The 25,103-nt window shown below is 46.1% G+C and overlaps 1 protein-coding gene across 2 annotated transcripts in view; it reads left to right on the top strand.

The window, feature by feature from the left end:
- The window catches only part of GABRP (gamma-aminobutyric acid type A receptor subunit pi), a 29,965-nt gene extending 5,441 nt beyond the window's left edge, over positions 1 to 24,524 (top strand). Inside the window, exons 3-11 of one of the 2 annotated variants that reach the window (XM_019803397.2) lie at positions 7,229 to 7,325; positions 7,799 to 7,917; positions 11,922 to 11,989; positions 12,774 to 12,991; positions 15,306 to 15,388; positions 18,990 to 19,127; positions 19,603 to 19,755; positions 20,227 to 20,414; positions 22,531 to 24,524. In XM_019803397.2, coding sequence (XP_019658956.1) covers positions 7,273 to 7,325; positions 7,799 to 7,917; positions 11,922 to 11,989; positions 12,774 to 12,991; positions 15,306 to 15,388; positions 18,990 to 19,127; positions 19,603 to 19,755; positions 20,227 to 20,414; positions 22,531 to 22,833 — 1,323 coding nt within the window. In that variant the 5' untranslated portion in view covers positions 7,229 to 7,272 and the 3' untranslated portion in view covers positions 22,834 to 24,524. Of the gene's footprint in view, positions 1 to 7,228; positions 7,326 to 7,798; positions 7,918 to 11,000; positions 11,146 to 11,921; positions 11,990 to 12,773; positions 12,992 to 15,305; positions 15,389 to 18,989; positions 19,128 to 19,602; positions 19,756 to 20,226; positions 20,415 to 22,530 lie in introns of those variants that run through there. The other variant, XM_019803396.2, reaches the window with a different exon arrangement.
- The last annotated feature ends 579 nt before the right edge of the window (positions 24,525 to 25,103 follow it).

Raw genomic sequence — 25,103 nt, 5'->3', positions numbered from 1 at the left:
CAGATGGTCTGACTGACAGAGCAGTGAGGGGCCAGTACCTATCCCAAGGTAAATACTAGGAAATACAGTATCTTTCCCATTGTTTGAAGCCCTAGAAATCCTCGTATTCTCTCCCCACACTTCAGTGACCTCATCTTGCACAGGGCCTCGTGTTTGCAGGCCTCGTTCTGGAAACCCCAGTCTCCAAGGTGAGGAGATACAGAGGAGACAACTGAGAAGGTGTCTGAGGTAGGGATCGGTCAGGTGTTGATGGGGGGCAGGGAATAAGGAGATCCAGGTTGTGTAGAGTTTCCAGCTGGGACGGCAGGTTGGGGGGGTCTCCAATCTGATAGGGCATCTCCGGGGAAGCCCAGGTGCGCGGTAGCCTAGTCCCACCTTGGCCTCCCAGGCCAGAGGAAGATCCAAAGGCTGGCTCTGTCCCCTGCTTCACTTGGACTCTGTTCCTCTGTTCTGACCCACTCCCACCCCAAATCACTGAACAGACCTGTGAGGTAAGCAGCTAACTCAAAATCCTAAGACCTGGGTTCCAGTCCATACGTGGTAGCTGTGTGACTCTGGGCACATCTTTCTCATCTGCAAAATGAGAATAAAGGAACAAACTTAACTTCCCAGGATTATAACGAGGCTCAGATGAGCCAAGACACAGGCAAATGTGAAAGCTCTGGAAACTGAGGAGCGCCACATACACGTATGGTGTGGTTATGATTTTTCAGCATCTCGTGTGCATGGTGATCGATGCACCAGGCAAGGCGCACTCCCTCACTCCGGCCTGTGTTTTTCTGGGACACATTCTAGGAGGGTGTGTGGCCATGTGGTGTAGGAGGTGGACGCCAGGCTGAGTAACCCATGGGCAGTATGTCTGCATAGCTGAACATCCTGAAATACCGCTGACCTCAGGCGTCCTCAGAGTAGAGGTCACACGTGGAAGCTAGGTGGCCTGAATGATGCAGAGGGTTCTGGAGCCAAGGAGCAAGGCCGGGACCATTGGAGCAGGACTTGGCTTCCATGGAAACTCCCCCACTTACGACAGAGATGATAAATATGATAAATTAATGACAAATGTAGATACTTAGATGGAGGATTGGACAGAGAAGTACGAACATGAGAAGATACTAACAGCGGGATAAAAAGAACAACTTAGTGAGCACCTGTTATGTGCCAGGTAGTTTCAGATATGCCCTCACACCTGTCATTGCTGAATTCTTCAGCAACGCTACGAGAAATCATCCTCTCCATTTGTCAGAAAGGGAAACAGGTCCAAAGAGGTTTAAGTAACTTGCCAAAAGCCACCCAGCCGGCCCATGTTCTTTCATCTAAGTCTCACTGTGCCTGCCTCAGAGGACACCCCACAGCCACCCCCCTACCCCCAGTGCTCTGTATTGTCTTTGTTACTTTTGAGCCTTTGTTTTCTGTGAGCACATCTTGGAAAGTCTGAGAAAAGCCACAAAGCAGTTTCCATTCATTGAGCACCCGAAACCAGCTCCTGAGCCATTCCTGTTTCAGCCGCCTTCAAGGTTCCCAGGTGAAAGTGAGGAGGCCTCTCAGGAGAAATCAAAGAGCTTTCTCTTCAGGAGCACAGAAATGCTTGCAAGGCAGGCCAGGCTCTGGGGCACACTAAAAAAACTGGTTTGGAGCCAGAGGCTTCTATGGGACACCGCACGCTGACACCCACCCGCTCCATCCTACCTCCTTTTGTTCCTTACAGCTTTATTCAGTCCCTGTCTTACCGTTCCCTGTCTTACCACCTTCTTCCCTGCAAGACCGGCGGGGGGTCTGGGCAGGGGCTCGGCCATGATGTTGGGAGGGCAGGAGGTACCTCGGGGGGGGCTTCTTGCTACAGCCTCTCCTTTCTCCCAGGCCCCTCCATCAGAGTCCCTGCTCCTGGCTCTCTCAGGGTGCAAGGCCAGGTCTCCAGGGAATTCCTTGTGCCTTCCCGTGGTTCTGGAGCGAGGAGTGAGTTTCAGGGCCACTGGCTGTGGTGACAGGGAGAACTTAGGGGTCTGTGCACGCTGTTGAAGCCCTTCTGTTAGGAGGTTTGATTAGCTATGGAGGACGGATGGCCCTAAAGGGACTTTGCAGGCAGTTAAAGAACCCTCTGTGTGAGGGACAGGGATGGTGAAAGAGGAAAGATGGAGAAATCTAGCCAGATTTTTCCCAAAGTCCCTCCCACCTCTTTCTGAGCTGGCCTCCTCAACCTCTATCCTCCATTCCTTTGGCCCCTATATCTCTTTTGAAAACTGCCCAGTCTGGAAAGCATGATGGCCTCAGATCTACAAGTCTCCTTGTACATAGACTAGGCTTTCTGTTGATTCCATAGGTTTCCTTAAAACACCCAAGGAATCAGAATTTTAGAAATGGTCAAGTTCTACCTCTCTACTAGAGAGGTAAAGTGGCTTTGCCCAAGGCCATACATACTGCTAAGTCCTGTTCCATGAAACCAGGATAGAGGCACCCTTAAAATTCGGAGCCCAGGACTCATCTTCCAGGCATGCTGGGTGGGGGTCACCCACTGTATTTGACTTCCATGGGTCCTTGATCTCCAGATTCTTTTCTGGCTGTGGTCCAGCCAGCTGAGACACCAGCTGAGACACCAACTCAGAATCAAAGCCCTGGCAGCCAGTAGCCATAGCAGCCAGTAGCCATAGCAGGAGCTGGGCGATTCCCACAGACACCTCTACCAGGTCAGGGCTCCACCCGAGGGAGGAGCTGCGGGATGTTCCGCCCACTTGTCTGCCTAGCCAGTCTTGCAACTCTGTCTTCCCCATGGGAAGAGCCACTCATCAGAGAGTGGCCGTGTGCCTGCATCCAGGGGGTCAGGGCTGAGGATGAGGAGACTCTCAGGGACCCAGAAGACCATGTTCTGCCTGAACACCCAGCCTGAAGGCCTGAAGGACCTGCCCTAACACAGCCTTGGCAGCACCCTGGTAAGAAAACTGCTGGCCCCTCCAATATTTGGAGGGAGGAAAGGGAAGGAAGTTCAGATACAAACCCTGCTGGGAGCGAGGGGAGGCGGCTGGGCCAAGAATTTGCTGAGCACCTGCTTTGTGTCAGGTCCCGTCACTGTCTGAAGAACTATTGATTACCATCCCATTTGACAGTGGAGGAAACTGAAGCTCAGGGAGAAGTGACACAATGTGAGTCAGTGCCAAGTCAAGATTAGAGCTCTCCTGTCTAACCCGAGAGCCGCAGGAGCTCCTTCCTCTCCACACTGCCGACCAGGGCCCACACCCCACAACTTCACCTGCTGTGATTTTCTTAAGGAGGCTCCCATGGCAAGAATACCTTTCCTCGCCTCAACCTAATTTGGGCTCCACTCCTGCTTCCCAAGAAATGATTCTGTCTATGTGGAAGTAACGGAAGTCAGGGGAACTCTGCCTGAGTGGAAAGGAGGCTAAAGCATGACATGTTTGGGGTTCATTGTCTATGTGGTGGAGATTCTGGGAGTGGGAATGGAAATGTGTGCATATTGTAATTACCTCTGCTTCTCAGAGCCAGTCCAGAAGAAGCTGCCATCTGCCACCAGGGTGACCCTGAAGTCCTGTGTCTGACCCTGTCCTTCCTGAGGTGATGCCCCCAGAGGGACCCCGCCGTCAGCTCATACCCTGGATGGCAGCGTAGGGTATAGGAAGAGCTTGAGCTTTGGGTCTCATGGTCGTTCTGGGGTCACTGAAGTCCCCACGGAAGATGTCAAAGGGAGGGAAGAATGAAAATTAATATTTATTGAATGCTTTCTGTTCCCATTTCAAAGATAGGAAAGCCCAGACTCTGAAAGGTTAAACGACTCAGCTGTGTCAACCCAAAGCTCAAGCTTTTCTCCTAGCAGAGGAGGGGTCTTGGCAGAGAAACCCGCAGTCGAGTAAAATTTCCTAGGCTGCCCCTACTCAGGAGCCCCCAGAGACCATCTGAGTACGTGTTCCCTGCAGGTGGGAAGGGCTAGATGCAGCTGGACTTGCCAGGGCCCCTGTGGCTGTGGGGACAGCCCTCAGGGCACTCCCCTCTGGTGGCTCAGTGCATGGCTCGGCCAAATGCCATTCCCAGTGTCTGTCTCAGCCCTGAGGGCTGGAACCTTCACTCAGGCAGGCAGATACACGAGTCATCACTTGATGGTTGGCCCCTCCACCGTGCGGGGTGAAGGCACCAGCACAGTTGCCACTGGGGACACAGTGTGGATGCAGCACTCTATCTCAGAGGTGGGTTGGGTGTAAGAAGGACCAGAGTCAGGTGGAATCCAATTCAGTTTGGGAGCTGGGGCCCTCTTCCCAGATGCAGTGCAAAGAACAGGGGCCTAGAAACCTGGATTCAAATCATGGCACTTAATTGCTGTGTGGCTTTGGCCAAATCCCTTCACCAATCTGAGATTCTAGAAATTAACACCTACGGGGCCCTATGGTCATGAGAATTAAATGCGATTAAGCACCAAGCACAGAACCTAGGGGGCATCTAGGGGCTTCCTCTTCTTCTCTTTTCTTCCTTAATAAGATGAGACATGCTCAACAACCTGACCATAGCAAGTGGGGTCACATGGGGTCATCTTTCCAGGTCTGGTGTGGACAAAGCTTTTCAGAGACAAAATTCCTTGGAGCAGATTCAGAGGCCCAGGCCCCTAACATAGGGAAACACGATTCAATAGAGCCCTAACACAGAGAAACACAATTCAGCAGGAGTCTTGGAGCTGAAGCTAGATTGTTCTCCAACTTGCCCAACAAAATTCAATTTCCTAGAGGAGGAGGAAGGATTTAGGAATATCCCAAAATGAGAATGAAGCTAATTCAGAACAGACTAGGAAGAAGTCACAGATGGCCATGGGCTAGAGGAGAGAGACAGAGCATAAGTGTGTAAAAGAGTGTTGGTGGGCGAGTCTCCCTATCTTTGCCCAACATCGGGGTGGGGGGCCCACCTTCCTTTGTTCATCTGGCAAATGCAAACACTTTCTTCAAGAATCTAATGGTCTTCTCTATGACTTCCATCCTGGCACTGTCCCACCCTTCCCCAGTGGAGTTGACCACTTGCTTCTTTTGCACACCATGTATCCCTTTGCCTCAGTCCCTGTTATAGGGCAGTCACAGGAAACGCTGTGTCGCTTCACTGCTTACAGTCCTTTCTCTCACTGGAAGGGAGCTCTGGTGATGCCTCATACACGTCTGATTCCCAGGAGGAGCTTGTTAAGCCTTTGGAAAATTGAATGAAGGGATGGGAGGGCATGGGAGCCATTCCCTGGACCCTGTTAAACTTGAGGCTGGGGACAAGGGAATGGACAGAGACTGGGAAGATGAACTAAAGGAAGAAGGTTTGACTATGATCACTGGTGGACTGACAATGCTGACTTATCAAAAAGATGAGAAGGAAAGGGCTGAGGAAGAGAAATCTGACAGTGCAGACTTCCAGGAGCTTACAAAGTGCAAAGATGTTCATTACTGATTTTGTAACAGTAAAAAATGTGGAAATAACTTAGTACCATACCCAGGGCGTGTGTTATATAAATGTTGGTACATTGATCTTATAAAATACCTTGAGCCACTAGAAAGAATGAGGCGGATGTGTAGGAACTGAGAAGCCGGCATTGGGAAAGAGCGTGTGTCATGAGGCAGCGGTTAGAAGTGAGTGGGTGAGCTGGCCTGGATTCAGGTCTGTCCCTCACCCGCTCTACAACCTTGCGACTGTTTCTTATCCTCTTGAAGCCTCAGTTTTTTCATTTGTAAAGTGAAGAGAATGGTAGTAATTACCTCGAGTTGTTGTAAGGGTTTCTGAGGTTCTCAACAGAATGCAAGTATGCAATAAGTATTTAATGAATGTTGGCTATTGTTATTAAGCAAACAAGTAAATGCCAAAAAATACACATATCACCCCAATTTTACTTTTTAATTCTTTTCTTCATGCAGATACACATGTATATAAATAGACAATAATATATGCTTAGAATACATAACTGTTAAGAGACAACTGATTGAGGTGTGAGACTAGACAGAAGTGAGGAAGAGGCAGGTTTTTTTTTACACTTTATTTTTCTGGGAAATTTTGGGCTCACAATAAAATTGAGCCCCCTACCCCACCCCATGCGCAGCTTCCCCACTATCACACCCCCTCCCCCAGAGTGGTACATTTGTTAAACTGATGAACCTACATGGACACATCATTGGGACTTACACTTTTAATATTACATTTCTATCTTGTTTTCATTTCTACAATGAGTGTGTATTTGTTTTCTAAGTAAAATTAATATTAGTTGATTAATGGCTAAATGGCTCCTTAAGCCCCAGAATGCCTTGAAAGTGGCCTGGTTCACAGAGGAGGGGGTGATCCACCCTGGAACTGCCTGCCTCGGCACAAGGCCCGAGCCGCACCCCAGAACCCCCACTCTGCTGTCACCAGCATGACAGGTCACAGGCTCACCTGTCTGGCTGCTGGCTACTCTCTCAGGGGGAACATCTGACAGGCACTCCCAAGCCTGAGGAGACCAGGCCCCTGGGCCATGTCTTCCCTGACTGTCCTCACGCATACACGCATACACGATGCTCACCCACCCAACCAGCCAAACGGCTTCAGACCACCCAGGGAGCAGGTCTGGGAGGTTGGGAGAGCAGCCAGTATCACAGATGCGAGGCTGCCAGTCCTGGGCTCAAGTCTCCTCTGATATTCAGTAGCACGGTGACCTTTCTGTGAGCCCCTGTTTCCTCATCACAATACGGGATTAACCTGCCCACCTCACAAAGGCACGGTGACAATGGAGTGAAAAGATCCCTGGGAAAGTATCTAATGTATTTCTTGGAACATGGAAGGTTCTTGGGAAGTTTGTTTGTTTGTTTATTATGGGGAAGTTTTCATTTCCTGTCTACATGACCTGCTTAACAGGCCTAGACCCTTGGATAAATGGCACTGTCGGGGTGACTGCATAATTGGGGGTGTCCTTCCTGGCAAAGTCAGGATAAGGACAGTCTTGGGGCTCTCCAGATACACAGGCCAGGATGAACTGGCTGCATTTCTGGTGCTGGTGAGCCACTCTCTAAACAAGGTGTCAGCCTTTATTTGGGTTGGATTTAAAATGTGATCCTCCAAAATGAAGTCATTCCTGGACAGCATGCGAGGACCAGGAGCTATAACCAAATGGTGTGGAAAGGGGCTGCTCCCCACACATTCTGAGAAAATACTGCGGCTGATGACCCACAGGATGGAGGTGGGCTTAGAGCAGGTGAGCCCTTTGGGTGTCACCTCTCCCACCTTGTTTCCCCAGGCGATTTCTACTTCGGTCCCTCTTTGAGTGAGCGCCTCATCAACATGAAATACAGTCTCCACTTGACCTTCATGTGTCTGAGTCTCTTCACTCCAAGGTGAGTTTGCTGCCTCACAAAGACCTTGGTCTGAATTGCTTTGCATATATGCATGAAGTAGGAAGGGCGGTGGGTCCTCCTACCTACCAATGGCAAGATAAAGCCTAGTCCATCCACCTCCCTGATACACCCAGACAGCACAACTTCCTGCCATGTATTGTATGTGGAGAACTCAGGCTTCCAAAATGGTCATAGATGAATGAACCCCTTGTGTTTTTTCTAAAGACGACTTGAAGTGTTTCCCAAAGTACCTCAATATTCTGATGTATGGCAAATGGGTAATAAAGTGGAGTGGGATAGGCCATTATTAACTCAGCAGCTAGAAATTAGAGATTTCTCTCTGGGAGAGTCACTGCTGGTACATGGGCACCACAAGTACATGCACACAGGCAAACACAAGCTCGAGTTTATGTGTATACACGCTTAGTCACACATAAATGAGCACATGCACCAACGCCCATTTTCTTCTCCAGGATATGTATCCAGGGGAATCAGTTCAACGTCGAGGTCAGCAGAAGTGACAAGCTCTCCCTGCCCGGCTTTGAGAATCTCACAGCAGGATATAACAAATTTCTCAGGCCCAATTTTGGCGGTAGGTCATCCTTTTTGTCCAGGACATCAGTTCAAAAGGACAAGAACAGAGGCAATATGCAGGAGAGGGTTTCAGGGGATTTTAGCTGCCTCCATTTTCTGGTCTGCCACCTGTTAAGGATGAGCAATGATGGATGAGGACAGCCAATGATTGTCACACCACTTTGAAGAATGTGCTTTGCCTCTCAACCTGTGGGAAAAGAAATCTCTTCCCTGCTGAGGAGGTGACCAGAGCCTCTAACAATCTATCACACATGGTCTTCCTTCTGCCCCCACCTCCAGTGTCATTATTTAAGGAACTCGCCGGGACCACACCACCTAGCCTTCCAGCTTTCAGCCTGGTCACTGAAGGCTAACCCCAAACTGTGCCACCTGATGACTTGCCTGAGTCCTTTGTCTGCTCAGAATACCTGCCTATGTCCCAGCATCCTCGGCATAGAGTCCAGAGCCCCTTGGCACACCAGGCTTTCCCCGCCCGGCCTCTGTCTACCAGTCTTGCCTGCCCCAACTCCTCCTGCCCTGCCCTGACAGGAGTGCACCCCAAACAGTCCCTGACCCCCTTGGCTTCCCTGGTCTCCATGCCTATGCTGATACTGTTTATCAGCTGAGAATGGCTTCTTCCAACTTGATTCCCTGGCGAAATGCCGATTTTTCCCGTCTGAAATCAAAGGCTTTCTCCTCTGAGAAGGCAGCCCTGATTCCTTTAGGCCCCATCTCCATTTTTCCTACTTTGCTTTGAACATACTTCCAAATCATAGCCATTACGGGGCAGTACCATCATTGCCACTGGTTTGGCATCTGTCTCAGCTTTAGGCTGCAGCCCCTTGAGGGAGTCTTGCTTTATCTACCTCACTAACACCAGCAGCAGCTCAGCGCTTGGCATATAGCAAGTCGTCAATTGGTATTTGTTGACAGCATGAGGCAAGGAGGGAGGGAATGAGACCAATCCCATACCTCCTCACAGGGTCTCAGTCTCTCTGTTTATAAAATGCGAGATTGACCGAAGTGGCTGCTAGTGTCTCCTTACATAAAACAAAGTGGTAGAAAGAGACTTGGAGTTAAACAAACCTCCATTTGGCTCCTGTCTCTACTGCTTGCCAAACACCTTAGCTTTCTAAGCCCCCTTTCTGTAAAATGGGGATATATCTTCCACCTCACGGAGGGGACTGATGGAGATGAAGTGGGTGAACATGAAGCATGGCGCCTGCCACATCATCGGGGTGCATGGGTCTATTTTAATCCCCTTTCCTTCCTTCCTGCTCCTCCCCTCACATGATAAAATTCTCTGGTCAAATCTAGGATTAGTGGGTTAGTCCAGGTCCTCTGAGGAGCAGACACCAAAAGGTGATTATCCATGCGAGATATTTATTGCGGCAATATCTATGACAGCACGTGGGGTGGGAAGAGAGGAAAGCTGACCATGGGGGAAGGGAGAGGGAGGGCAGGAAGGTTGGGCAGAGGCATCTTAGACTATGGTGCAGTTCTGTGTGTGTTTGGAAAGGCCCCTAGGGAGACCTTGAGCCCAAGTTCCCATCAGAGGAGTCTCCTGTCTCCGTGCCTTCCAGGCACAGTGTGCCTTCGTATCCTCACCACACTCAGTCACTGGTGGGACGTCAGCCCGTGGGAAGCATGGCCTCAGAGCAAGGGTAAATATTTCAGAGCACAGCAGCTGGGCCAATGACACTCACCTCAGTTGGAGATCAGAGAGACCATTTTCACAGCCACACAATAAAGATTTGAGGTCCTTAAGTTAACAAACCTAGGAAGGCTTCAGGCTCCCCTGGTCTTCCCAGGCCTGGCTAAACACTAATGACAACCATATGAGTCTGTACACCTTGGTTAGGTCCAATTTCTCTGCCTTCCAAACCCCAAACAGTTAGACCAGGATACTGCCCTTCTTGTTGCCTGCTCACACGTTCTTGGGCAAAGTGCCCATTCTGAACCTGGGGTGGACACAAGGAGTGTGAGGCCCAGATCCACCTGGGCAGAAACGGGGGCAAGGGGTTCTTCGTCAAAAAGAGAGGAAGGCACAAGCCCCAACACCTTGGCAATCTGTCTCTGAAAGGAACCGCCATTTATGTGGCAGCCTGGAGTTCCGTGGAGGGCCCGTGTTCTCTGTAATGTCTGTCCGCCCGGGCTCTAGGTCCCTGAGGTCCTTAAGAGACAAGACCTCCAAAGAGTGTTACAGGGAGTGAAGGAGCCAGAGCGCAGGTTTGTAAGCAGGCCCTAGGAACGCTGTCCAGGAACCAGCTTTGACCTCTTTCCTAGGAGGAAGCTGCCCTCTGGTGGCACAGCTCACTCTTATAACTCAAGGGGACGAAAGCAAGTTCTGGTCCATAAAGAAGCCAACTGAAGGACTAGCTGGAAACAAACAACACAGAAAGCACAGCAGAGTGGGACTTCTGTGCGTGTTCTTTTATCCATGTTTCTCAGGGAGAGCAAATAGCACTGATCCACTGCCCACTGTGCTCCAGACACTGAAACATAGATTCTGGAACCTTCCCAACCCGACCCTCCAGAGAAGGCAGAGTAGCTCTCTTTCACAGGTGACAAACTGTGGCACAAAAAGCTTTAGCAATTTGCTCAACGCCACACAGCTACGAATGGTGAGCGTGAGATTCAAACACTCTGACTCCAAGCTCCTTTTCTTAAGTTCTGCCTTGAGGGGCAGAAAGCCACTTAGCAAGATGCTCCTTCAGGGTCTATCCTCAAAGACCTCCCATTCTTCCACCAAATATCCACACCAAGTATTAGCTGAATTATTTTTAATTGCATTGGTTCTAAAATTCCATTTCCAAATTCCTACCTACATTCTATAGCTTGGTTTCCTTCAGTTAATAATTAGTCTGATTCCTACCAATTAGATGGTTTTAAGCTTCCTTTGAATTCCACCTCTCCTCTTCCTGGTTAATCCATTGTCACCGTCCCCTGAGGCACCCCTACTTATTTATTGCAAGTGAAAGCTATTGCAGCTATTAACCTGGTGAGTAAATTTGTTCCTTTTCCAGAGCTAGCCAGGATTATGGAGGTGATGGGGAAGAGAAGGCAAATGCCATTTATTGAACCTCTATTATTATGTGACAGACACAGTCCTGGGACTTTGTACAGATAATTGTTTTCGAGCACCTTCTTCACACATATTTCCTCTTGCCACCACCCTGCAAAGAAGCTGCCGCTTGCTAATGTCATTCAACCCTCTCCATGACACTAGCATTATCCCTACTCAAAGGTGAGAAAACTGTAGTTCTGAAAGATTCAATAACTTCTCCCAGCTGTGAACTCCCATCCTTCTCACCCCTGGGCTTTTCTTTCACATCTCCAGTCTGAGTCGGAACAGACTGCCCTGGCCCGGCCTCTGAGAATGGTGGCTCCAAGGCCTCTGTCTCAAGAGCAGAGACCAGCATGCTCAGGAGTTTGGCCTGAGGCCCAATATCTATATACCAGCTCACAGGGGAAAGATTCTGGAATTCTAAATAGTTTAGGCTTCCTGGAGAGTAAAGGAAGAGGAGGAAAGTGTCAGGAGGTGAGCAAGAGTTCAACCATGAGCAGTCTTGAATGCCATCTGTGGTAAATTTACTTACTTGAGGGGACGAAAAAAAGATTCTGTGCACAAATTTCCAAATCTCATACTACGTTTCTCAAATGATTTGTCTCTTGCAAGCACCATTGGAAAAATCCTCCAAGTAAGAAGTAGCAAATACCACCACATCCTTTAAACTACACACTCATGAACGCAGTGGGGTCTCTCTTACGTATTAGGCTACTTATATGTTTGTGCATTTTTTATACAAAAGTTTTTCATACTTTCTTTTCATTCTATATAGTGATTCCTCCTGACAAGGGGAGGACAGAAATTTACCTTTCACTTTATGTACTTCTAGAGTGGTTAAAATTTTCCAATAGGCCAGTGTTACTCTCGTAGTTTCTAATTTTTAAAACACTGTGCTGCAGTAGCATGTTTTGTGTTTCTCTGTAAGTTCTTCCGATGTTTTGCTTCATTCTTAGGAGAACCAGTTAAGATAGCACTGAGTCTGGACATTGCAAGTATTTCTAGTATTTCAGAGAGTAATATGGTAAGTGTGGCCCCTTCATCTTCCACCTGACGAGTCCTTCTTGTTGTTTATGGGGATGCACTTTCTAGCTCCTGAAAAACAGAACAGAGACCCACAGCCCCCAGGTACTTGGAATGGCAGAAGCTGGAGACCTATCCCAAAACTCAGGATATCAGAAGATTCTTGTAAAATAGATCTTCTGAGTATCAGGAGGAAAATGGATTCAAGGGCCGGGAGGGAAAAGATGAGGGAGTTGAGTGGGTGCATTTGAAACCGGGGAGAGAATGAAAGGACAGTGGGGAAGCCTGAGTATCTCGTGGAGCCTCCCAGAGCCGAAGAGAAGCTAAGCTGATGAAAACTGACAGTCACATAACTGCTTTCCACCATCCTCTCACTTAAGAGAACCCGTTAAACACAAAGTGACACTAAAGGCAGCTTGCCAAGGGGGCCTGCTGTGCATTCTGGGTAAATGCTGGACAACCTAAGCACTTAGCTCACCAGAACCTTCAACAACTCGGTGGGGCCTCTGGGACAGAGGGCGGGCAAGTTAAGGCCCTAAACATGCTCCTATGGGGCTCCTTTTCAGCAGTGAGAGTTATTGTATAGAATAAATAAGGTCCTTTGTTCTCTTTCTGCTACAGGCCCCTCCCCCAAGAATAAGACTTTGTTCACCAATGTCTATTATAGTCTACTCTTGACCTAAGTGGAGGTGGGAAGGGGAGTAAGACTTCATCCCTTTCCTTCCATTTTCAAAGCCTTGCTCCGCTCCCCCCAATCCATTTCCACTACCTGGCTCCCCCCTCAGGACTACACGGCCACCATATACCTCAGACAGCGCTGGACGGACCAGCGGCTGGTTTTTGAAGGCAACAAGAGCTTCACTCTGGATGCGCGTCTCGTGGAGTTCCTCTGGGTGCCAGACACTTACATTGTGGAATCTAAGAAGTCCTTCCTCCATGAAGTCACTGTGGGAAACAGGCTCATCCGCCTCTTCTCCAATGGCACAGTCCTGTATGCTCTCAGGTGATCGGGTCCCTTCCATCTCAGGGCTGAATGGGGGAATGGTTGGAGGAAAAGGCATCAATACATCCTGGGTAGTTCTGACCAACACTCAAACAAGACCCCTGAGGTCCCGCCCTTCTCATGCTCCTGCCTTCTAGGTTCTTGTTCCTATAATAGAAGGGCCCTCCTTCTGTTCAGTTTGGCTCAGCAAGCAGCTACTGAATGCCTGCTCTGTGCCAGGCCCCACAGTGGACACTGAGACTACAGAGCTGAATGAGACATTGTTCTGATGCAGATGGATAAGCAAAGGAAGTCCAGAATCCCGGGTGGGGGGCGGGGAAGAGGTGGGGAGTAAGTTAGGGGTTTGTTGGGTGATGTTAGAAGAGGCTTTCACAGAACTCTGAGCTGAGTCTTAAAGAATAATTTTTTTAAAAAGCTAGCAAGGGGGGCGCCTGGGTGGCACAGCGGTTAAGCGTCTGCCTTCGGCTCAGGGCGTGATCCCGGCATTCTGGGATCGAGCCCCACATCAGGCTCTTCTGCTGTGAGCCTGCTTCTTCCTCTCCCACTCCCCCTGCTTGTGTTCCCTCTCTCGCTGGCTGTCTCTATCTCTGTAGAATAAATAAATAAAATCTTTAAAATAAAAAATAAAAAAATAAAAAAATAAAAAGCTAGCAAGGGAATAAGGGGAATAGCAAGAGTGGCAGAGAGGTAGGTCCATGTAAGGAATTTTCTTTTCATGGGGTTCAGTGGAGCTAGAGTTGTCCCAGAGTGCATCTCTACTTGTCTGAGGCATTTTTCTACAGAGAAGCCAAGTGCAGTGCCCCGAGGCCTCTGCCATCTGGAGCCATGGGCTCCCCTTTGTCCCTTCCCCAAATCCCTGAGGTCAAAAGTTCCTTCCACCCAGTTGTGCATCAAGTGGCTAGCTGGCTGGATTAGGTAAGGTGCTCCCTAGCTGCTGCAAGAGGCAGCCTACAGGCAGAGGGATGTGCAAGGACCGAGCAAAGCTTATGCTCCCACAGTCCCTGGGGAGAAGGCCAGGAACCAAATATTCATGGGACTTATCTTAGATCCTAAGTAAGAAGCTGACATGATGCAACAAAGACTGAGCTATTGAATAAAATGAATTTTTGAATTGTTCATCTGGCATTCCTCAGCTACACTGAATTTTGCAAAAGCTAGCTAAAGCCCCAACCCTTCCTTCAAGAAGCCAAACTAGATCTCTCCCTTGACCCCAACTCCAAACAACATTAATTTCCCCCTTCCTGTGTGTGTACATGCCTGCGCGTGTATGTGTCTGTCTGTATTCTGCACATAACACAGTCTGTCCTGTACAAGGATAGTGGATGATGGTTAACAGCCTTGCTCTAGAATCAGACACATATGGGGGCAAGTCCCTGTTCTGTCCCTGCTCTGTGACCTTAGGGAAGTTGCTAGACCCTCTGAACCTCAGTTTCCTCAGCAGCAAAAGGAGAATAACATTTCCTACCTCATAAAGCTGTTGTAAAAATTCAAAGGGACAGTGCACTTGAAGCACTTCGCCCCAGGCCTGGCTTGGAGTAAGCACTCAGTAACCAGTAGCTGGTGTCATTCTCTGTCTCCCCGAAACAAGTGTGAGCTTCCTCGAGGTGGTACCATGCACACATCATTTCACTTTCCCCAAGAACCCAGCACAGTGCTTAATAAATAAGGATGCTTAATAAAAATAAGTGATACTGAAAAAAAAAGGAAGCTAAAGATCAGCCACTTGAAATCTCCACTGCGAGGGCTTTATTGCTGTTTAATTCAATGTCTCTGGGTGTCGGTGCCCAAGAGCCACAGTGCCTGGGACCCTCCAACATCCTCTACTTCCTCCGAGAATGATCCCCTCCAAGAGACAGGGTCCTTGAGAACTGCCCAGCCGGGAGACCTGGGCCCCAGCCCCGGCTCTGCCACCAAGAGCTGTGTGAGCTGAAGCAAGCCCCCAAGTCTGTTGTCAAATGGGGACAGTGGTGACAGTACTGTCTGTTCTAGCTCCTCGTGGGTTTGTCATGAAGATTAAATTTTAAAACTGGATGCAAAAGTGTCTCAAGCCAATGAGTGATTCTCTTCTGCAATACTGTTGCAAGTTTGCCTCTTCAGTGCCCACATTCCAGCTTCCTCCGTTCTGGACCCCAGCTTTGACCACATCTCAGAGGTGTTACTTGACACAGAAAACCTCAGGAATGTTTTGAGCATAGGCTCCAAGTCACACATTCACTGTAAGAGTCAAGGTGAAAGTCCTCTTGGAGTGGCCCTTCAAAGGGAATGTATCCTTTCCCCCATATCACTCCTTTTGAACCCATTTTTCCTTTCTTAGAATCACAACGACTGTTGCGTGTAACATGGACCTGTCGAAATACCCCATGGACACACAGACATGCAAGTTGCAACTGGAAAGCTGTGAGTATATACCCTGCAGGCCCTGAGATGGTTTTCCTGGGTGACTTAGATCAGTGTGTTCATGAAGAAAGCCACAGCAGCAGCCTTTCTTTTCTTGGTGTTGATTCCAATTGATTCAGCCCTTCTGAGTGTTTGTCCAGAGAGATTAGAGACCTCTCAAAGACAACCCTTCCAACATTACACTGCAATTGCATGTGAGAAATCTTTTGGGGGAGGACCATTGTGCATCGGCACTAAATATTTCTACTTAAGAGTAGATAGGGCAGCCAAAGAAATGGGGGTCTATAGGACAAGGAGTGGGACTCAGAATCTGAGAAGGCACAGAAGCCAGAAAGAACGCAGCAGAGGTTAAAAATGGTAACTATTCAAAGCAATCACTGACATTTATTACACAACTGTTTTCAACTTGGAAAAGTTGTTTGGTGAATGTATACATAGCTTAACACAATAATGCCAGGAGTGGGCATCTAAACTGCAGTCTGAGGATTTATGATGAAGGATGAGCGTTTATTCTAAGTTGATGTGTGTCAAATGGCATTGTTGAGTAAATCTCCATTGTTCTGAAATGCCCACCGGACTTGGGAAAGTGCTGCCTGTGACAGGTGTCCTTGGGAAACAGTGCCTCAGATAGGAGTCATTAAGGCATCAAGGGATGGTTGTGTGAGGAGGAAAAACCATAGTCAAGCACTGGAGAGCAGCGGGCACTTCTGACATGAGGACACAAGTGGTCAATGTCCAAGAAGCACAACCATTATGAGGCGGCAGTCATTTTTCAGAGGTAGACATTTAATTAAAAACTCAGACAGGCAGATTAATTACCCTATTGATTAAATGCATGTAAAACCTCCTTAAAGCAATACAGCTATTTGGGGGCAGAATAAAACTTGAGGTTCTCAAAAAGAGAACTCATTTTCAGCCCCACATGGAAAAAGTAATTGCCCTCCGTGTGTGGCTCTACTCATCTCAAATCCCAGGAGTGAGATTCTCCTGGAAACTTCAGCACTCGGCTTGCACGAATACCATCCCCAGTGAGCAGAGGAAGCTTTCACTGAGTGTTTATTAGCAGTTATTTGGGTACAGAAACCTCACAAAGGGATTTTTAATCCTGTACACCATCCCTAGGAAAGAATTGCTAGCATCCCACAAGAGCTGTGATAATGTAAGGATTGCGAGCATTTAATAGTTGTAAAAGTGTCCAAGTAGAAGCTTGTACAACTCACTTGTTTAGATATATATATTTTCTAATTTCTTGGGGATCCTAGGCCTGTTTGGACAGCAAATTGGACAGTAAATTTTGGGGTGCTTCTGAGAGAAAGCCCTTAGGCAATTTTTACCTGGAAAGCCTCTAAGAGCTCATGACTACTTCTCTGCCCCGTGAAGGGAAGATAGCCACTGCTAAATAGTGCATAGCACGAGCTAAGATTTAACAAAATGTCAGTCCCACACTGGGTCCCATCTCCCAGTAGCCTGGGGGAAAAAAAAAAAAGAGTTCCCTGATTAAGATCACAGGTTCCGGGATCACCGTGTTTCCCTGTCACTAGCTTTGGTAGCTTTAGGTGACTAGAACTCACCTCTCCAGATCCCACTTTCCTCATCAGTGAAGGAGGAAAAATAAGAGTATCTGACTCAAAGAGTTATTTTTTTTTAATTTTTTTTTATTATATTATGTTAGTCACCATACAGTACATCCCCGGTTTTCGATGTAAAGTTCGATGATTCATTAGTTGCGTATAACACCCAGCGCTCCATGCAATACGTGCCCTCCTTACTACCCATCACCGGTCTATCCCATTCCCCCAAAGAGTTATTTTTTAACAGCTCTGTTGAGGTAAAATGTACGTGCCATAAAATTTAGCCCTATCAAGTGTACAATTCAAAGATTTTTAGTAAATTTGCCAAGTAGTGCCACCATGGCCATGTTTCATTGTTAGAACTTTTCCATCAACCGAAAAGATCCCTTGTGCCCATTTACAGTGTCTCCCGTTGCCACCACCAGCCTCCAGGCAACCACTAATCTACTTCCTGTCTCTATGAGTTTGCTTTTTCTGGGTATTTCATATAAAAGGAAACAATACAACGGGTGGTCTTTTGCATCTGGCTTCCTCCACTTAGCATGATTTTGAGGCTCATACATGTTGGAGCCTGTATCAGTGCTTTGTTCCTTTTTGTTGCTTTATTCCTCGTCATTCCATATGAAAGAGTCCAAAGAGTACACGTCCCTTTGGCTGGTTTCCACCCTGTAGGTATTAAGAATAATGCCCCTGTGACCATTCATGTACAAGTTTTTTGTGGACATGATTTGATTTCTCTTGGGCAGATACATGGGAGTGGAAGGCCGGATCAAGTGGTAAATCTATGTTCAAGTTTTCAAGAAATGCCAACCTGTTTTCCAAAGTGGTTGTGCCATTTGACATTCCCGCTGGCGATGTTCCAGCTTCTCCACATTCTCATCATTGGTTATTGTCTGTCTTTCACGGCAGCCATTCTTACGGGTGTGAAGTGGTATCTTACTGTGATTTTGATGTGCTTATCCCTAATGCTTAATGATGGTGGGCATCTTTTCATGTGCTTATTGACCACTCATCTGTCTTCTCCAAGAGATATGTTGAGGATTAAATGAGATGATAATGTTATAAGCACTTAGAAATGTAATTGCTCACTGAATGATAGCTATTATCATCACCACCATCACCCGTGGGTTTTGGGTTTAGACTTTCTGAAGGTACAATCCTGCCTTTGTTTTTAACTTGCCTTGCTAGCCTGAGAAAGTTATGCAATCTCTCTGAATCTGAGAATTTCCACGGATAAAATGGGCAAAACATTACAGTTCCTCGATTCCAAGGCACAGCATTTATTGAATAATATTTTAGGAAAAAATGTAAGCGCTACTTTATATGTATGTATGTTTGTATCAACTCTAAGATCCATCCCAATTTCAAAAACTATAAAGAAAAAATTTTTAGTGAAGAAATATAGAAATGTCTACCTTGCAAGTTTGTGAGAACATTAGAGACGTCACGTACAAAAGACTTACCATAAATGTTTCATAAAACTTAGCTATTATTACTATTATGAACTATATTAGTAAAACTGCTTTGAGATTTATCGAATGCCTATGTTAACAGACATCAATAAAGGGGCTAGCTGCAGGTTTCTTGTCTTCCGTTTTTGTTTTTGCATTTAAGCCAACATGGAAATAGGAACAGACCAACTGTAAAGTCGCCAAGAACACTGCCAGAGCTCCTAGACTGTCCTGAAAGGCACTATGGAGCTTAGGGCTGTGTGTGTTCAGACACGAGTTCAATAAAGACCATTTGAATAATGAGGGCGGCTACTCCTAGAGGTCTATCACCTACCGAGTCTATGTAATTCTTAGCGTAGAACCAGTTTTTGATTGATGGCATACAGCCCTAGCAGGCCATCCTGTTTGGAGGAGACACTGCAATTGCATGTGAGAAATCACGCCAGGTTTTGCATGGGATCATCCTCGGACTTAGCATAATCAAGACAGAGCTCCTGCTGCCTCCACATTGTAGTGTTCTCCAGACCAGTTCGGTCTGCTACCTTTTTGCACTGACCAGGGCACTGTTTTCCTTGCCAGGGGGCTATGATGGAAATGACGTGGAGTTCAGCTGGCTGAGAGGGAACGACTCCGTGCGCGGGCTGGAAAACCTGCGGCTTGCTCAGTACACCATACAACGGTATTTCACCTTAGTCACCAGATCGCGACAGGAAACAGGTGACTTGTGAGACACGTTGTACAAAGGCAAAATAACAGGGTTGCATTCTGCATCAGAAGTACCATCCCTTTCCCACTTTATCTCTTTGGGGCCCAGGAACCCCTCCACAGTGTGGTAGGGCAGGAAGATCTGGGCTTGGCACTATTACCTGCTTCATGCCCAGTATTGAAACGGCCCCCCAAGGGCTCACAGTTTAGTGGGGTAGACGTTGAGGAAACCAGCAGGTACAATGCTCCAGGAATACTATGACAGAGAAAGGCACAAGAAAAGGATCATGGGTAGGGGTACCAGCACCCCTCTACATCTCATTCTATACAACAGCAATTTCTTTCATTGAAACTATAATGACAGTTCACGCTTAACTAGGTTTTGGTGAATAACAGATAACAATGTGAATATAGCTAATTAAAAGTCCCATAGGGAAAGTGCTACGTGAGGAGGCATGATTTTCCTATCTCTTCTTTACCCTATCAGGAAATTATACACGACTGGTCTTGCAATTTGAGCTTCGGAGAAATGTCCTGTATTTCATTTTGGAAACCTACGTTCCTTCCACTTTCCTGGTGGTGTTATCCTGGGTTTCATTTTGGATTTCCCTTGATTCAGTTCCTGCAAGAACCTGCATTGGTAAGCACCTCCAGCAGGAGATTCCTAAGAACTGGGGTTATAGGTCCTTTTTTGTTTCTTTTTGCCTTCTTCCAGTTTTGTTTTGTTTTTTCACTGATATTCGTAGGGCAGTTCCGGGAGTTGGTTTCTTGAGACATCTTTTACAGAGAAAGAGACAGACAGTGCCTTTGAAAACATGTTTTACAGTAATAAGAGAGAATTGTGATTGGATGGTCTAGTACCAGTTATTTTGCATACTGAACATCCCCCTCCAGTGGAAAGACAGAAGGTGGAACCTTTAGAAAGCCATATCACTCATATCCATTCAAAATGGACAAATCAATCCTAGACGATCGCAGATTTTTCAAAATGAGTGTTCCATTTCTGAGTTCTGTCCCCCTTTGCCAACTCCTGAAGAGTGGCAGTCTGCCAGGTAAAGGTGAAAGGTTCACTGGCTGCTGATGTGGGAACATTGCCTACCTGTTTTCCCAGGAGTGACCACCGTATTGTCAATGACAACACTGATGATCGGGTCCCGCACTTCTCTTCCCAACACCAACTGTTTCATAAAGGCCATCGATGTGTACCTGGGCATCTGCTTCAGCTTCGTGTTTGGGGCCCTATTGGAATACGCGGTTGCCCACTACAGCTCCTTACAGCAGATGGCAGCCAAAGATAGGGTAAGAATTTTGAGAACCCTGTATATGATTCATCATTTGCCATGTGCTGATCTGTAGAGATGACCCTGACTGGTTCCTGTCCCCCAGTGATTCACTTTGCTCCAGCAATTCTCATCCTTGTTCAGGTGGGGGCATCTGGAAGTCATGGCACCTTTTGAAAAAGACTGCTCTTTTCGTCAAGTACAATGGGATATTAACATGTTTAATCTGCTAGCAAAAAATAACTGTTGTCTGTATGCAACATGAAATCACAGCCACAAGAACAAGCATCCATGAAAAACCCAATATGAAACCAAATGTGATAGTTTGCTTACAAGTTTCAGAATAATATGTATTTACTATTTAATTCTTTTGTTGCATTCTTATTTTCTTAAATTATATAAGTAATGGCTTGCTGGAAAATGTATGGAAAAAATTAAATTGCAGCAAATTTCTCAATTAGCATCTTTGCTAACTGGGAAAGACTACCATTATCTGAGTTAGTAGTGAAACACTGTGGTCCAGCTCTCAGAACAATAATAATCATTATTATCAATTGAACATTTACATGCACTAGACTTAGTCACAAGTCCTTTGCAAATATCACTTAAAATACTCATAACAACCCAGTAAGGCTATCTCCATTTTTATAACTGTGGAATCTGAGGTACAAGAAGGGCAAGTGACTTATTCCATGGGATGTTGGTAAAGAGGTAGAGCTAGGATTTGAACCTAAATCTGCTTAGCTCCAAAGCCTGACACCTGTCATTCTTACTTGCAGTGGGCAATAGCCACGCTCTTAACTATTATTCACTACAGGCCCATGGAACACTGGGAGTCTTTGGAAGCCCAGTTTGATAAACACTGATATGCAAAAGCTCATGCTAACAAGCAAGAAACTGGTAGGGATCCGCACAGAAGAGATGTCCACCTTTAGCCAAGTGCTAGGACCACACAGGGTCTAACGGTGAGGAAATGAATCAGAATAGCCCAAAGACCCAGTTGCCTTGTTCCCTTGTGTTTGACTAACACGAACGATGCTTCATACAGTCTTATTATCAAAGGCAAATGATCCCTTTTGCTGGCCAAAGAAGAATATGGATTTCATTTTACTCCCTATAGGCTTCCTTAAGGGAACAATGATTAATTATATAAAAAAAAAATCTGGATTTGGTAGATTGGCCAAAAGGGATTGGAGAACTACTAAGATTCTTCACCTAAGTCATCAGAAAGCCCTTATTTTGGTGTGTGTGGAATAATAGCCTCACTACAGAGTACTTGTTGTGCGCTAAACATCTCCTTTAGTCCACCCGACAGCCTATCAGATGGCCTCCACTGTTATTCCAAACTAACAGTTGAGGAATCTGCCACTCAGAGAAGTAAGATGGCTCATCTAAGACCTCACAGCTAGGAAGCAGCCTGGCCAAGGATCCAAACTCCACTTTCTCCCACTTCACTACACTCCCCACATGCTATGCCATTCCAGGCATGTTGGAAAATGATGGCTCCCTGGAATTGTAGGGAGCATTATTATTTCTTTTTTTTTTTTTCTGATGTAAAGTTCGATGATTCATTAGTTGCGTATAACACCCAGTGCACCATGCAATACGTGCGAGCATTATTATTTCTGTTTGTGTGGCAGAGACTTTTAGCCACTGCTGATTTCTATTATCTCTCATAATCAATTAATCCCTCCTCACTGGGACAGAACGGAATTCACCAAACACCTACTAAATGCTTTACAAATTTATACCATCCCTCTCATGAGGTAGGTATTAATATCATCACCATTTTGCAGGCAAGGACACTGAGTTTTAAAGGAATTAAGGTGACTAAAATTTCACGATAGCAAGAGGCAGAATGGAATTCGAACCCAGACCAGCTAACTTCAGGGCCTGAGCATTGAGCACACAGCTCTGCATATCAATAGTAGGAAACAAGCTGCTGACCTAGGGATGAGTGCCTATAAGCAGGTTAATAGGACTGCCAAGTCTGGCTCACCGGCCTATGTCTGAGGCATTTAATGCCACTTTCTATTAAACCTAATTACTCAATATTTAGGCCTCGAGTATACAATATCTCGCTATTTATTTTGCTAAGTCAAGTCTTCAAGCTAACTGCATTGTCTATCATCTAGGGGACGGCAAAGGAAGTGGAAGAGGTCAATATTACTAATATCATCAACAGTTCCATCTCCAGCTTTAAACGGAAGATCAGCTTTGCCAGCATTGAAATTTCCGGTGATAATGTTGACTATAGTGACTTGACAATGAAAACCAGTGACAAGTTCAAGTTTGTGTTCCGAGATAAGATGGGCAGGATTGTTGATTATTTCACAATTCAAAACCCCAGTAATGTTGATCGATATTCCAAATTACTCTTTCCTTTGATTTTTATGCTAGCCAATGTATTTTACTGGGCGTACTACATGTATTTTTGAGAGTACGTTGAATTGCTTGCATGTCATGGTTCTTCAACAGAACAAGGTAATGATGTAAATGGTATTCTAAGCCAAGTGTGTGTGCTAACCCAATGGAGCTACAAGTGACTAAGATGACATTTGAACTTTTCTCCTCAAAGAATATTCCCCCAACCATTATTTAAGCTGTGTAGAAGTCCTAGTGTTACAGAGTCTTGTAATAGAAACATCAACTCATTCCCTTTTTATCTTTACCAAAGACATCCCCATGGAGCCTAAGATTATAAACCTACTCAGAGTTGACTATTTGCTCAGTGGCTCCCTGGTCTGCATTTACCTCATATAAAAAATGAGAAGGAAACTATTATATGTATTGAGTAACCCTCAAGTGTCAGTGGTTGTTTCTAAATTAATCATACATGCTATTTACTAAATCTCTGCAGTGCTTATAAAATGCATTGTTACCTATTTAGGGAGTAACATTTTCTAGTTTTTGTTTTTGATTAAAATGAAATGTGGGCTTAAGTCAATTCACTGGAAGTCACTGCACTAACTCAATACTGAGATGAGTTTTTAATACAGTATTTAATACCACGGCAGAATCGTCCCCAAATTCCAATAAGTTCCGCCATTGAAAAATCAAATGTAAATGACGAAAACGTTAATGGATCAATAGTCGCAAACATAAAATTGTTTCTAAGATATAATGCATTTCCCTGAATCCAAACTGAAAGGGCTCTGGGGCTTCATTCCCCCATTTGATATGTCTTATCATTTTACTATTATACATACACCAGTCCTCAACAATGCGAAAGACCTTTCCCCACATCAGGCATGGAAATGGAAGATTTTTTAACTGATTCTAAGGAGTCTTACTTTGAACTGAGTCCATTTCTATCTGCTTCTCTGACACTGAGCACCACTTTCCCAGCAGCAGATCTCCTGCATCTTTCCAAGAGGAGCTCTTATTCCTATGCTCTAGTGACCAGGAATGATGCTTATTAGATCATGAACTGCATTACTCAGAAATAAGTGGCTTAGAACAAGTAAGCTTGGCCTTGCTCGGAACCCTGATCCTTCTGGCTGGATTACTTGGAGTAGCTCATCCTGCATGAGTAGGAGAATGTTGGCCCTGAGTCCTGAACTTCCTGAGTAACAAGGGGACTTGTTCCAGAACCTACATGCAGGCTGCAGAAGAACTATCTTTTCCAAGTCCAGTCACTCTCACCCTAACACAAGAAGCACATTATGTGCACCCGTGCTCCTTGGTCAAGCTCAGCCGACAGCATTATTAAGTGGAGATTTGCCAGTGTGTCATGATAAAGGCTTCAGTTCAGCCTCAATCTTCATAAGAAGAATCTCACCATCTTTCATTCTTTAGCTTCCTTTTCTGATAAATGTATGCCTTTACCTTTTTTTTTTCCAGAAATAAACCATTGCTTCTCTTTTCTATAACCCCCTGTACCATAGGCTCTCGTTCTTTTTCGCTTTTTGATAATTCTCACAATTCAGGGTGTGTGGGTATAATCACTTGAGCTTTTAACAAAATGTTTCTAATGGGAATGAGGGAATTAAAAGAGATGGAATGTGGTTGTCTGGTTCAATCATATTTGTGATTTTTTTAAAAAGGGTTTAAAAGGAAATATCTGCTCTGAAACCCCATTCAAGTGCTACATATTTTTTTAAAAAGCTGTAAATGGGTGGGGCGCCTGGGTGGCACAGTGGTTAAGCGTCTGCCTTTGGCTCAGGGCATGATCCTGGCGTTATGGGATCGAGCCCCACATCAGGCTCTTCCACTATGAGCCTGCTTCTTCCTCTCCCACTCCCCCTGCTTGTGTTCCCTCTCTCTCTCTGGCTGTCTCTATCTCTGTCAAATAAATAAATAAAATCTTTTAAAAAAAAAAGCTGTAAACGGGTGAAACTGCGAAATAAACATACCATACTAGCTACCCACCAAATCAAGTGGTCATCTGTAGAATGAGTAAGGTAAGATCCCATTTGGAAAAGGTATACATCATAGCGCAAACTCAGTGGGCTCAGGGTCCAACATCTCCATGTTCCCCCCACTGGAGACACTACCCATACACATTCACACACACATACACACACAGACACATTCCCCTACTGTTTCCTGCCGAGGAAGATATGCACTGGAGGCACAGTCGATGTCTTCCTTTGAGATCACTGCCCCACAACACTTGCCTTTCAGTTAAACAGCTGGGCCCACAGCTACTGAAAGATCGAATTCTCAAAAATGTTATGGATTCCCTTCTAAGCCTTCTTCATTGTTT

The sequence above is a fragment of the Ailuropoda melanoleuca genome, chromosome 3, assembly GCF_002007445.2.
Source record: "Ailuropoda melanoleuca isolate Jingjing chromosome 3, ASM200744v2, whole genome shotgun sequence".
NCBI classification, from domain to species: Eukaryota; Metazoa; Chordata; class Mammalia; order Carnivora; family Ursidae; genus Ailuropoda; species Ailuropoda melanoleuca.
Note: the sequence above shows the minus strand (reverse complement) of the source record. Positions and strands in the feature narration are given on the sequence as shown.